Below are 14,058 nucleotides of genomic sequence, written 5' to 3'. Positions count from 1 at the left end.
TCTATGCTGGTCCTTTTGCTGGTTTATGCTGGTCCTTTGCCAGCACATGACCAGCATAAACCAGCAAAAGTACCAGCATAAACCATCTTAAACCAGCAAAGGACCATCTTTAACCAGCAAAGGACCAGCATAAACCAGCAAAGGACCAGCTTAAACCAGCATCCCAGCGTCAAAACATACCTAACCAGCATATGCTGGTTTTTTCAACAGGGCAATAGGTGTTACTCCCAGCATGCAACTGCTATTTTTGTGTTTCAGTATCCCACAGTGAATTCATTAGCTCATTCTGCACAGAGTGTTAAATGCCACTAGCCAATTAGCCTCCTATAGGCTGAACTGTCACACATACCCAGCATGAGCGTACAAAAGAACTGGTGTGACAGTAGGCTAACACAGAGCAAATTTTTGTGAATTTATGAAAATAAATAAATAAAAAATAATAATAAAAATAAATAAATAAACAAACAAACAGCAATGAAGGTGTTAAATTATGTGTAATAAAATGCTTCTCACTTCTTTTTCTACACGATGTTCAGGACAAGTATGGCCGTAATTTTTTGAAAAGGATTAGTAAATTAATTCTGATTGGCTGTTGGGGAATTATTGACAGTTTAGCCCCGCCCCTAGAGTTCGTTATCCTCAGAGCCGTTGAAAAAGGCTTGCTTATCGCTGTACACTGTGAAGAGCTCAAGTGTGTTCAAGCATAAATAAGAGTGCGTTAATGCCAAAGTAAGTTTATTTTCATACATACACTGTTTTTAATCTTGTTTCTGTTTAAATACTTTGTATTCTATGTTCAGATGTAATGTGTAGCCTAAGTTTTCAGCATTTAAATGAAGCTAATGCTAATGATACTCACTAGCATTAATGATAACGTTACAATTATTCAGTAATTCTGACATATCATATTAATCGTATCTTTACTTAAATGTTTATGCCATAAACGGCATTTCCCAGTCAAGTCCGAACTAACAAAAACAGTGTAGGCTACAAAAACAGGGCTGTATGCAAAATGCAATTTCTAACAGTCTGACAAAAATCTTTTGATAATGTCTAAATATATAATGAAAAACTTAATAAATTTAAGGAATTGTTATTGGGGGATACACCATATTACTATGATTTTTATGCTTTTCATTGTAAATACCTTGCTTTGTTTATTTTAATTGAAAATAATATTAAATCTACACTTTTCAAATACATCACATTACAGGGATCTTATCTATGCACAATCAGCTTGTAACACTCCAAAGAGAAAGGAAAACTTGAAATCCCATCATATGACCCCTTTAAAATGATTTAATTTCATGTCAAAGACACTGACGTAAGGAGAGAAAAAGAATCAGAAGAAGAACCTGCCTAAGTGAGAAAAAGTAAATAATGGTGAAAAATCTGAAGGAAAGGAAGTTAAGGGGCTGACAATTAGAGCGAGCGAAAGTGTTAGAGGAGAAAGAATACTTCTCTTTGGATAAGGTCTCGGTCATTAGAGCTTGCTTCTTTGCTGCAAATGTTATACCATTGACATTTCCAGCAAAATGAGTCTTTTATTCCTCTGTAATGACCTCCTAAAGGTTAATTATCCTGTTAAATCTCAAATCCTCCCCTTTATATAACCTCCTCTTTTTATAACAAAGCTTTGTTGACAGCTCTCTGCAAACCTTTGGATATTTTTAAGATATGATATGTAAGTTACTGTGCAATCAGATATAGCAAAATCAGGGAGAAGCATATCACTTCTCATATCACCATGTAAAGTACTGAAGGGGTATTTCTAGAGAAAGATGCACTGGTATATATTTTTGTTTGCTTATTTTATTTCATCGATGCAAGGATTTTATTGAACTGGATTTTCAGCGGCCATAAAAGTATTGTCTCTACGTTAACAGGATATTACATTTAGATGCATTCAAAAATGGTTTGTAGTTGTGTGTACACTAGATTTCATGTAACTTTGCTCAATACATATGTATAGCCAGTCACGGATGCTATAAAGTGTTTATTGAAAACTAAGAATTGCAATATTGTATTGTAAATGTAAATACCAAACAAATATCTCCCAGTCCTGAACCACAATTACTGTTTTATTGTTGAATGTTGTAGACATTGTTCATCATAACAGCCTTTGGTAAAGTAATAATCTAAAATGTTGTATCATTCATAACTTTCTAATAATAAAAATAGAAATCCCTACTCATGAAGGTTAATGCACACAATTTACGCACATGATATTACCCAAATGGTGTGATGTGGAACTACGCTAGTAGATTAAAACACTCTTGTCTTTTAATATGAAGGGACTGTTGGAGATTCATTATTCAAACATACTACAGGGCCCATTAAAAACACTTTTTAATATGCAAAATCAGGCAGATATTCTAGCAGAGATGCGATAGCTTTAAAAGTATCACTTGGATGCAGATGACGGAGGAGAAGAGAAATAGAAGAGAAAGAGATACAGCAGGTAAACCTGTAATTAGATGATGAGATCGATAAGTTGAATTTTCTACAGAAAACGACTACCAACAGCTGTGGAAAATACAGTTTACATTAAAATGAAAAAACACGGTTCTGAAACACGGTTCTCTAAACTTCCATCTGAATTTAAAAAAAAACATTTTTTAATGATCACAATGAACTATTTTTCAAAAAGGCAATCTCTCTATTAAACTTAAATGTTTGACTGCTGGTTTTGCAATGTTTTCTACATTTTTGAGCACTCATAACACTGTAGCTTTGAGTCAAAATCAAGTCATCGTTACAGTGCAGAGCATACCCTTTGGGCTTTTGTAATGAACAACAATAAAACAAAATTTTAAAAGACAACGAATATGAGCCGCTTTAAAAAATCTAGAGAGCAAGACATACTGGCCCTGGGTACTATTACTTATTTGTTTGTGGAAGTTTGGAAATGAAATGTCCAGAGAGTGGAGCTAAAACATTATTACTCTATCGTGTTTGAAAATAACATCCCACCTACACTAAACCCAACCCTAGACCTAACCATCAGTGTGACCAAAAGCAAGCACAAGGCATTTGCTGCATTTTATGAAAGCAACTGTGCCGTTTTAGCTTGCATCTACAAGTGCAGTGCTGTACCAGGTGCGCTACCGAGCAAGTTTACTACATCAGATAAGACAAACATATGAAGCTGGTTATGCAAACATCAAAACGTGTTAGTTGATAAATCATGCACTTTGGTAAAAGTGTTTGATGTCATAACATATTGTGCAAGGAACCATGCAAAATAAGTCTTTATTAATTGATAATCTGCCCCACTTTGTAACTGCAGTCAAGTGTATGTAGGTAGGTTAAGTTTTTGGGGGGTTTGAAGGGCACGTTTTTCCATTGAGCCAAACAACACTTAAAGGAGTAGAGCCTTGGTGCACATGCATTCACGATCATCTCCATTACCAAAAAGGACAATACCACAATTAGTCTGAAACCACCTTGGATGATTTAAGTAAATCAGTGTACACAGATGTATTCAGATTACAACATGGTGACCCTGGACCTGTGTCTGCAAGACCAGCAATAGTTTAATGAAAGGACTGATACAGATGGACATTCATCTGACTAGCTCTGTAATATGTTTAAATACAGTGCATTAGCCTATAATAATGAATAGCTAATTGGTCCTGCTGGACAAACACAGTGAAAAGTGAGACCACACTGGTGATAAAAAACCACAGGTTAATTACTGTAGCTCTAAAGCAAAACAGATAGTGAATGAGATGGTGCAGAGAGGATGCCCTCATATGAATGTTTAATAAGGATGTTGACGTCTCTCGTAAATAAAAAGTGTTTGGCAGTGATACCTCGTGCATTTATCAATAGAGCTCTAAACAAAGACCCATCACCATCCATCCACTTAGCTGCATTCGCACATCCCACAAACACGCACAGTGGCAGTGAATATTAATAATTAAAATGGTCATTAAGCTGGTGATTGAAGAGTAGATAATGGAATGGGAGAACAGGAAAAGAAGAAGCGGGGGATAAGGAAGAGACAGAAAAGAAGATGAATGCTGTATGACTTTATATGAAAAGACAAACCTATAGTAGTTAATCTGAAGATCCTAATAAAACTCTCAGGTGTCTCAGTAAAATGTTTGTACAGTAACCGGCACAGGGAAATTAAAAATGTAATAAGGTAACCTCTCAGATAGGCCTGACAGACACCAAAATAGCATGCTCTCAATAAAGAATCATACTGACAATATACTCAATTCTACAGGCATTTAAACTAAATTAGAAATAAACTAAATAAATGCCCTTCAGTTTCTAATGCTTGCATTGTCTACAGTAGCAACTAGATTGCTGTTGTTGGGTGAGCTCTTGTGCCATATTTAAAAAAAAAACTAAATTAAAACCGAATGATTAGTACATCATACTGGATTAGGAATATATTTAGACTTTAAACTGTCTTTGTCTTTGGTTGCATCCAGAATCCACTTCTTTTTAAATAAATAATTTCTTCACAATCATTAAAAACAGCATGTTCTATATAGTTTGAAGGTGAATGAAATCTGTACGTACAACATCAGTCATGTTGTAATTTTCGTGATCTACCAGCGTCAGTTGCATTGCTTCACACAAATTATCTGTCCATGTGTCCATCAGATGCTCATGTCCAAAACTCGCTGGAAGTAACAAGTCCTCCGGATACTTTTGCCTACTGTTTTTTTTAAATACTGTGAATTCGGACATACTATTTCACATACTGCTTTTCGCCATCTTTATAGTAGGGAAGTATGCATGTTTGGATTCAGCCTTTGTGAATAGTCATATAAAAGGGTCGCACTGTGTTTCGGTAGTCTGGTTTATAACAGTCAGTGTTATAGAGGGGGAAGGTAGAGAGAGGAGAAAGGAAGAAGAAAGAGGTAGAAATGATCACAGAAAAAAATGAGCTTGTTTTCCCTTAAGACACTTTAAGTCAATCGCACACACTAATGTTTTCAGGAAGAGCCTCATTTTGTGGTGCCATCTTTATTTATTATTTAGGATTTGGAAATGGTGCTGCTTTTTGTTCTTGTTGTTGTAACCACTGTAGAACTCCACTTCATTTTATAAGCAACCACTTTTCAGGGACGTTACATAATTCTGTGATACACACACACACACACACACACACACACACATGCACACAGTCAGCCATGCTTGGCTTTTCACATGTAGTAAACTTGCTCGATAGCCCACCTGGTACAGAGTATTGTGAAACACAAGTCACAAAATTAAAAAGCGAAAATGATACTGTTGCTTCAGCAAAATGCCTTTTGTTGGTTTTTGTTAACGCTACACTCTAAAGCAATTGGGCTGTTTTGATCCAGCGGTTGGGTTACTACCCAGAAGGTTGGGTTAAACATTTAACCCAACCGCTGGGTCAAAACAGTCCAATTGCTGGGTTTGTCCCTATTTTACCCAGCACTGGGTTGTATTTAGCCCAGCATTTTTTAGAGTGTATTGTCAGGTTTATGGCAGGGTTTATTGTAGGTACATTATTTTCATACATGATGGAGTATTAACCTTTTAGTTGCACTCACTGGACATTTCATTTCTGAAGTGCCTCAATATGTACAATACATGTAATAAAATGTTTCCAGATTCACGTTTATGTGTTTCGACTAAAACTAAATACGCTTTTAGTGCCACCCACTGGACATATTTTATTGTGTGCCACGAAACATGCAAGAAGCAAAGTAATATAATTTTGCAGAAATGTCGCCACAGGGTTTAACTACAGCTGAATTACTGAGATTGCGGTAAATATGCATGTCTCATTTGACAAGAATGCATGTGAATCAACTTATATTTATCAAGTCACTTGTGAGTTCATCAGAGCCACGCCCAGTTTGTGATATCACACTTTTCTCTTGGACGCATTGATAAAAAGTCTATTGTTTGTAGCCCATTTGTCTAAAGTTCTGTCCCACAGAGGCAACTTTGGGTGAAGAACTGTGCTACACTACTACACTCAATACATTTATTTACCAAACATTTTGGTTAAGCTTACTTCTTTTATGTATTAGAAGAAATCTAACACATTAACAAGTCGAATGATGGCTGCTCAGCCAAATACATTACAATCTAACAACATTTTATTTTAAGTGGACCTCAGGAAAAACATAAAAATAAATGAAAAGTACATGAAAACTGTAATTATGACCCATTTACAGACTTACAGATTAAACTTTTTAATACTATCATCCTATTAAACCCTCGTTACCCAATGCTGACAGTGGGTACAATGCATGTTTGCATGAGATCAGTCAGCTTTGGTAAAGGTCAGTGTTTTTGCCTGCTGTGCTACAGCGATGTAGGGGGTCCAGTGTTAGATTATTAGCTCTGATCTGCTCTGACGGGAACTAAAAGGTTCTCCTTATCCTGGTGTCTCTGCTCTGTATAACACCAGTCACAGCCTGGTGGGAGAATACACACAAATACACACAGACATGTGTACTTTCTCTGTTGCCAGCTACTGTATACATTCAGCTCTGCTTTAGTGGTAAGCAATTATTTCAGTAGCTTGAAACCCTAATTTCTATTAACTTTTGTTCCTATATTGTGTCACTTTTCAAATTATTTTTGCGTGTTAGAATATTTTTTTGATCATGCACTCTCAGAAAAAAAGGTACAAAAGCAGTCACTGGAGCGATACCTTTTCAAAAGATACACCTTTGTACCTTAAAGGGTTAGTTCACCCAAAAATGAAAATTAGGTGTACATGACGAATCCTGTCGGAGTTATATTAAAAATTGTGTTTGATCTTTCAAGCTGTTTCATGGCACTCAGCGGGTGTTGCATGCATCAGTCCAAAAGCAGTTAAATAAAATGCGCCCATCCATAAAAAAAAGTGTCTCACGCGGCTCCGGGGGGTGAACAAAGGCCTTCTGTAGCGAATCGATGCGTTTTTGTAAGAAAAATATCCTCCAACATTCTTCGGATTTCGACTTCAACATTCTCATTTACAAATCCTCGTTTTGTACTTCTAATTAGTGACCGTTGTTTTGTTTTGATCTCTCCGCTGCGCTTCTGCGTGCGTCACTTCTGAGCGGCGCATGCGCAACGCCGACCTCATACGTCATCCGCCCGGCGCTGCTTCCGTTTACAACAGTGAGCGCAAGCTACATTAAAGTGATTATTACGTTTTGAATATGGATATTTTTCTTACAAAAACGCATCGAACATGTGTTTTTGTTCACCCCCCAGAGCTGTGTGAGGCACTTTTTTTTTAATGGATGGGCGCATTTTATTTAACTGCTTTTGGACTGATGCATGCAACACCCGCTGAGTGGCATTAAACAGCTTGAAAGATCAAAGACAATTTTTTTATATAACTCCGACTGGATTCTTCTGAAAGAAGAAAGTCATATACACCTAGGATGACTTGAGGGTGAGTAATTTATGGGCTAATTTTCATTTTTGGGTGAACTAACCTTTTAAGCATCCCATATTGGTACCTTAAAGGTACATATTAGTAGCTAAAAGGTACAAAAGTGTACCTTTTGAAAAGGTACTTCCCCAGTGACAGCTTTCGTACCTTTTTTCTGAGAGCGTGGGTTATATTTCTATTTATTTATTTAAATAATCTGACATCACATTTTCTGAATTTTATATTTATTGATGGCATATCACATTTTGTCTGTGAAGGCGTGATCTTTCTAAATGTTTTCGTTACTTGCAGGTGTGTTATATTTATTGTACATGTATTTATGATCCAAGGGTGTTTATTTGTGTTATTGGAGACTTTGTTTTCTTCATAATCATCAAAGATTAGACGAAATTGTTGTTTACAAAAATTTATTTATACAAATCTTACAACACAGATTTTTTGTTTGTTTTTTTTTGTTTCTTACATATATAATGGTGCCCTTGTGTGGCTCCCATGTGTTATTGTACTAACGATCAACACAAGACAGAGATTTATCTTAATGTTTAAGTAAGGCTTTGGGCAATATCAGTCTCTGCACACAAAATGAATTTCAAGGCTGAGATTGTTTAATAAATGCTACAGCACACTATGCATAGAGAAGTTAAATCGAATAACCAGAAAGCCAGGTGGCATTTGAACAAGGTATGTTATGTGAGAAATAGGAGATGTGTGAGCAGGTGATTGCAGCATTTGGAGGGCCACTAATGTGCCATCTGAAATTGGTGGCCATTTTAAAGATGAAGCAAAGGCACCCAAGCCGCTAGCTGCCTCCTGTGTCACAAAGCCTGCAGGAGAATGCAGAATTAAACACAGATTGATTTCACATGTTCGCCCTTTTACACGCAAACACATTATAATATGCATATGCAAACATGTACATCTCACTAACAAGCTTAAACATATATTACACTGCCAAAAACTGTAATGTAATTTGGAGGAATGCTTTTAACAGTTGGTTTTACCTCAAAACATATGGCCTTTTATTTCATCTTTCACAATATTATTTGTCTTGCATGCAGAAAGGGATTATTAGAATCCATCTGTTATGTGTCACACCCAACTCATCTAACAATGACCTACTGATACTTATAACCTATAACCTGATACTTATATGTGACAGAAAACTTTAAGATGCAGAGACACACGTCTCCATTGATTAACTGCTTTATGGTCATAGACAAAGAAGAGACATTTGCCACTGATGTGAGAGGTGGGCAATGTGAGAAAGATAGAAAATTGTGGAAAAAAAGAACAACGAAAGAAACATTTATATGTCTGAACCATTGTAATCAAGTCGAATACACATTACACATGCATTCATAGATGGATTTCAGTTTTTCTTGCTTGTGAGATTTCAAAGGGGAGCAATTGCATGCAATAAGTGAAAAGCAGGAAGGACTGGACAGTGTTTCAAAAAGAGTCATCTGTGTGAATCAGAGTGTTTGAAGATGCAGATTTAATTAACATGTATATACACGATAAAGGCCTGTTCAGTTCACATTAAAAATAGTTAATAGGTTTGTTGTCTGCTGCTTTAAATGCTCAAGCTTGCCAAAGTCAGGTGGATTCTGACTGGCTGTCAAAGTTTTTATTGTTCATCAGCTGAAAAAAAAAAATTCTTAAAGTGATTCCAACAATATTTGGACTTCCATATTCACATAGAACTGGAAATTAATAAACCTTTATAGTTACAGCTTTTGTCATAGTTATTGTCCATGGTGTGAACGGGTCTCAAGGAGCTCTTTTTTTTCGGAAAGGTTTGTGCAAGAAAAGAAAACGTGTTTAATGGCTTGTGAGATTTAAGCCAAAGATGACAGTGGGAAGAACTTGACGCGAGTAAAAGCATGGAAGAGATGAGAGAGACCCCTCAGAAAAGCACTATGGCATTGAGCCTTAGAAACTCACCGGGAATTCAGGAGGCAACTGTCAGCAAATCGAACAAAAATGCCACAATCTCATCGTCTTGTAGAAATTGGTGCAAATCTAAGTCTTCAGGGCTGTTGTAAATAAAAAAACTTCTTTCTTAATGTCAGGAGGAAAAGGAAGGTATCATTCAATGTAGTGATTGTCTTTGAGACTATTTATTTAATCACATTCAGACTTATGTATTTAATAGACAAGGTATTGAAACAAACATGAATGAATAAATAAACAAATAGCATTGTTAGTATTGGTAAAACTAAACGACTGGTCCACAAGGAAGATCGTTGCATTGTCAGGTGCTTCAGTACAAAAGAAAAACAATGTTATTATCAAAATATTTGTCTTAAGGACACATCTTCATAGTAGTCTTAGTAGTGACTAACTTGCTCCAAAAGCTGTACATGTACATGATAGATGCATTTGAAAAAGGCTACAAATAGGCGAGCCGCCGTCCTTTGCTTCTATATCTCTGTCTATACCTTTTGCCAAGGACTGCGGCCAGATACTTCTTTACGGCCATTTGCTTCCGGTAGTGACTGTAGCTGTCCGTGAAAACCCCGTCCGAGTGGCGCTTTGAGAGCGGCTCATTGTCGTCCTCTATCATGCTTGCTCCCCTGCGTTAGAGAAAAAGGACAAAGCATTCTAGAACCCAGTATATTACAGAAACAGTCGACACTGACTGTGAATTTGTTTGTAATTCACATAATATTTATAGCAGAAACTGACTTTTGCGTGCATATGATACGCACTTGTTTGACGTGCATATAATATGCATTTTGGCATAGGCCTACATATAATATGCACCTTACCCCACACCCTTAAACCTATGCACGCCATTTTTTGCGTGGTACATTCATAAGATCGGGTTAGAATAAAAGTCACAAAGTCACAAATAATCTAGTTGTCGCTTAAAAATTCGTTTAATTTAGGAATATTTTGGATATAAACACGTTCTAGGATAGGCCTATATACATTATAACAAGGTGTGTTGAAAGTTACAGGGCTATTCACACAGAATGCTTTATTTTGGTCTATGTTTCAGAAAATTTTGGCGGAGCAGTCTCGCCGCTATTTTTTTTAGCCACTCCGATTAGACTTTGGTATGAAAACAAACAAAAAAAGGTTTCACATTTGAAAAACTTCGCGGGAGTTCTGCATTCCCTTGCGCTCCATCGAACGGTTTTTAAGAGCAAGAACGCGTTCCTGTGTGAACGCACCCTTATTTTCCCCGTATTCATCCAGAGGTCTTACAAATGTTGAAACCGGGACACATTTGATATAGCGTTTTTTTATAGCACGGTCAAAAGTTGGAAGTGAAGTAGGCTAACTGATGAGAGAGCCAAGAAGATAAAAACATAACGTTACTGTTCTTACCCCACGCGTTTTGCCATCAGTGTATGCAGGTATTTCCTCGCTGATAACTGACCGAGCGCTTTCCTGTAGGCTTTGTTAAACATCCCGTCAGCGTGCCTTTCCATTCTGGGTGACAAAATGACAAAAAGATTGTGCCATTTCGCAAATCTCATTTTTTTTGTGTGTGCAAACGTCTTAAACAAGCGAATGTCTCGATTTGTCTTAGCAAGCAGAACAATGCAACCAAAGGAATCACACTGATTGGGTCCCATTTTGGGAATGCCTAGAAAGAAGTATCACCTTTTCGATGGAGGACTGTAAAACGTGTATGCGTCTTCAGTAACTGAAGGAGAGCTTCGGAGAGAGATCTGGTCAGTGTCAAAGGTTAGATCCGTTAATGAGTTTCCCTCCTCGTCAAATCCTGCAGTTCTGTAACAAGACATGAACTCATTTGGTTCACAAGTAATGAACACAGGCTATTACTGTGAAGCAAACATGCTCTAAATATTTTAAATACATAGTATTGTAGCCTATAACATCAAAATAGTAAAGACATTTCTGTAAAACTGCTTTAAAGTGTTGTCCTAATTGTGTTCTTGCTATGTGATGCATAGTTTTTGTTATTACACTTTATTATGCAGAGTAAGATGCCTTGAAGTTATTGACGATCATAATAAAATCGCGTTATAAAATTAAATCGATTGCACATTCTAATCACAGCGCGTTCACACTTTTGCCGTTCTTTCAAATCGTTCGAATTCTACGCGAAACAAAGAACGCTCATAGAACACTAACTTGTTTGGTATTATTTCTTATTTAGACATACGGCCAACAAAAACCGCATCTGTTCAAATGTTGGTGATCGGACACTTGTCAATAAAACGCTTAAAATCGCTTAAACGCTGTATTCATTTAATAGTGTTATAGGCCAAAGTTTTAACGTCCAACCAAATCCTCAAAATCCAAATCGTTGCCGAGCGTTAGATGAGACGGATGGTAAGTTTCCGTACCTGATGTTGGGGTAACTCAACACGTTGCATTGTACGAGGAGCCCGTAGATGAGGAAAGCAAGAGTTGTTTTGCTGCTCGACATCATTCTGTAGAAGATAAAGATATGAAATAGAACACAGAGAAACATTTAAAACTTTAATTCTTCAACGTTCCAAATTGTATCGTTCCTTTGTCCCTCTATTAGTTTAATGCCAGTATCAGGTGTCTCTTCAACTGCAAATACTCCAAACAAATATGTACTCTCAAAACAGCCTACTTTTATCTCAAAACCGAGTTAGTGTTCACAGAACACCGGTTTCTTCCAGCAGTGGTTTCATACCTACGGCAGCGAACGAATGCGTTCCGGTAGAGACTGCAACGACAATGAGATGAAAATCTCTCTCTCTCTCTCTCTTCCAGTCTGCTCTTTAAACTTTTCTGTGCGTCACTTTGTTATCCTTATGAGCACAGAACGGATTTTTTTCTGAGATCTCCGTAATGACAGTCGAACGGATATGAAACGAGCTATCATTTGTCTTCATCGCTCATTAAAGCATCGCGAGTTTTATTCTGGGAGCCCTTGCTTCTGGACCCTTTTCAACTCCCATCTTTAGAGACTGTGTCGACGTCATCCTCCCTTATTATGGAGAGATCACTGCACTTTTCCTTCCTCCAGACACAAACACACGTGGGGTTTCCATGTTTAATGTAGGACTTTCCATAGACATAATGATTTTTATACTGTACAAACGGTATATTCTATCGCCTAACCCTAACCCCCCTTATAGAAAGTGTTCTGCATTTTTACATAGTAGTAGTATTTGTTGTTTTTCTTATGGGGACCAAAAAAATGTCCCCACAAGATACAATACAATTGGGGGCATTACTGATCCTTGTGGGGCGTTCTTAACATTTTAATTTCATATATACATTTTATATTAATCTATAGTGCATATAAATAATTTTAACTCTGTTTAATATATTTAATATCAGTTTATATTAACTAGGATTCAAAAGTGTAAAAACAAAAATACACATGGTTGAAAGGGAGGGTTCACCCAAAAATGAAAATTCTCTCATTAATTGCTCACCCTCGTGTCGTTCCAAACCCGTAAGACCTTCGTTCATCTTCGGAACACAAATTAAGATATTTTTGATGAGCTCTCTGATCCTCCCATAGACAGCAAGGGTCCTAACACGATCAAGGCCCAGAAAGGTAGGGTACCAAAAACATCGGCAAAGTAGTCCATGTGACATCAGTGGTTCAATCGGAATTTTATGAAGCCACGAGAATACATTTTGTGCGCAAAGAAAACAAACATACGTTGTGGTACTCTCCAAAATGGTGCCAGGGTGACGCGGAGGAGATGAATTGTTGAATAAAGTTGTTATTTTTGTTTTCTTTGTGCATTAAATTATTCTTTCTGGACCTTGATCGTGGTAGGACCCTTGCTGTCTATTGAGGATCAGAAAGCTCTCGGAATTCATCAAAAATATCTTAATTTGTGTTCCGAAGATGAACAATGGGTTTAGGGGTTTGGAACGACATGAAGGTGAGTAATTAATGACAGAATTTTCATTTTTGGGTGAACTATCCCTTTAAGGATAATACACTTTATAATACACTTTAGCGTTATTAAAGTGGATGATGGATTTTAGCTTGCATAACAGTTTTTTAACATATTGGTAGGTCTATGTATTTTTTAACATATGTTTCCTAAAACTTTAAAACTTATAAGACCCTCTGTTGAAAGCCCAGGTAACCAAAACAATTCCTACTATTAAGTATGACTTTTGCCTCAATAAACTCCTAATTTGCTGCTAATTAATAGTTATTAATATATTTGTAAAAAACTGAGGTATGGGGTAAGATTAAGGGATCTACAATATGTTCAAGTAGAATAAGGCATGAATATGAGCTTTATAAGTACTAATAAACAGCCAATATGCTAGTAATGTGCATCATAATATGCATCTAGTTAAAAGTGAGAATTGGGCCTTAAAATAAAGTGTTACCACCAAAACTTAAAGGGATAGTTCACGCCAATTATTTACTCACCCTCAAGCCACCCTAGGCGTATATGACTTCCTTCTTTCAGATGAATCCAATCTGAGTTATATTAAAAATTGACTTTGATCTTCCAAGCTGTTTAATGGCAGTCAAAGGGTGTTGCAGTTCATCAGTCCAAAAGAAGTGAAATAAAGCTCAGGCATCCATAATAAAAAGTGCCTCACAAGGCTCCGGGGGGTGAACAAAGACCTCCTGTAGCGAATCCATGCGTTTTTGTAAGAAAAATATCCATATTCAAAACGTAATAATCGTGAATAGTCATATAAAAGGGTCGCACTGTGTTTCGGTAGTC

General features: G+C 36.8%; 1 protein-coding gene across 2 annotated transcripts; it reads right to left on the bottom strand.

The window, feature by feature from the left end:
• Positions 1–7,880: 7,880 nt before the first annotated feature.
• LOC107601161 (glucagon family neuropeptides-like) lies at positions 7,881–12,201 on the bottom strand. 2 transcript variants are annotated; one of them, XM_016293218.1, is made up of 7 exons: positions 12,036–12,201; positions 11,716–11,802; positions 11,006–11,134; positions 10,727–10,831; positions 9,832–9,966; positions 9,335–9,426; positions 7,881–8,214 (listed from the first exon to the last, which is right to left on the bottom strand). In XM_016293218.1, exons 2-6 carry the CDS (start codon positions 11,799–11,801, stop codon positions 9,342–9,344), a joined length of 540 nt encoding a protein of 179 aa, XP_016148704.1. In that variant the 5' UTR covers position 11,802; positions 12,036–12,201; the 3' UTR covers positions 7,881–8,214; positions 9,335–9,341. The 2 variants fall into 2 exon arrangements, with proteins under 2 accessions (XP_016148704.1, XP_016148705.1); XM_016293219.1 differs by lacking the exons at positions 7,881–8,214; positions 9,335–9,426 and having other exon boundaries at positions 9,783–9,966.
• Between the last annotated feature and the right edge of the window lie 1,857 nt (positions 12,202–14,058).

The sequence above is a fragment of the Sinocyclocheilus grahami genome, unplaced genomic scaffold, assembly GCF_001515645.1.
Source record: "Sinocyclocheilus grahami isolate Dianchi unplaced genomic scaffold, SAMN03320097.WGS_v1.1 scaffold300.1, whole genome shotgun sequence".
Taxonomy (NCBI): Eukaryota; Metazoa; Chordata; class Actinopteri; order Cypriniformes; family Cyprinidae; genus Sinocyclocheilus; species Sinocyclocheilus grahami.
The sequence above is the reverse complement of the archived record's forward strand: the minus strand, read 5'-3'. Positions and strand labels throughout refer to the sequence as shown.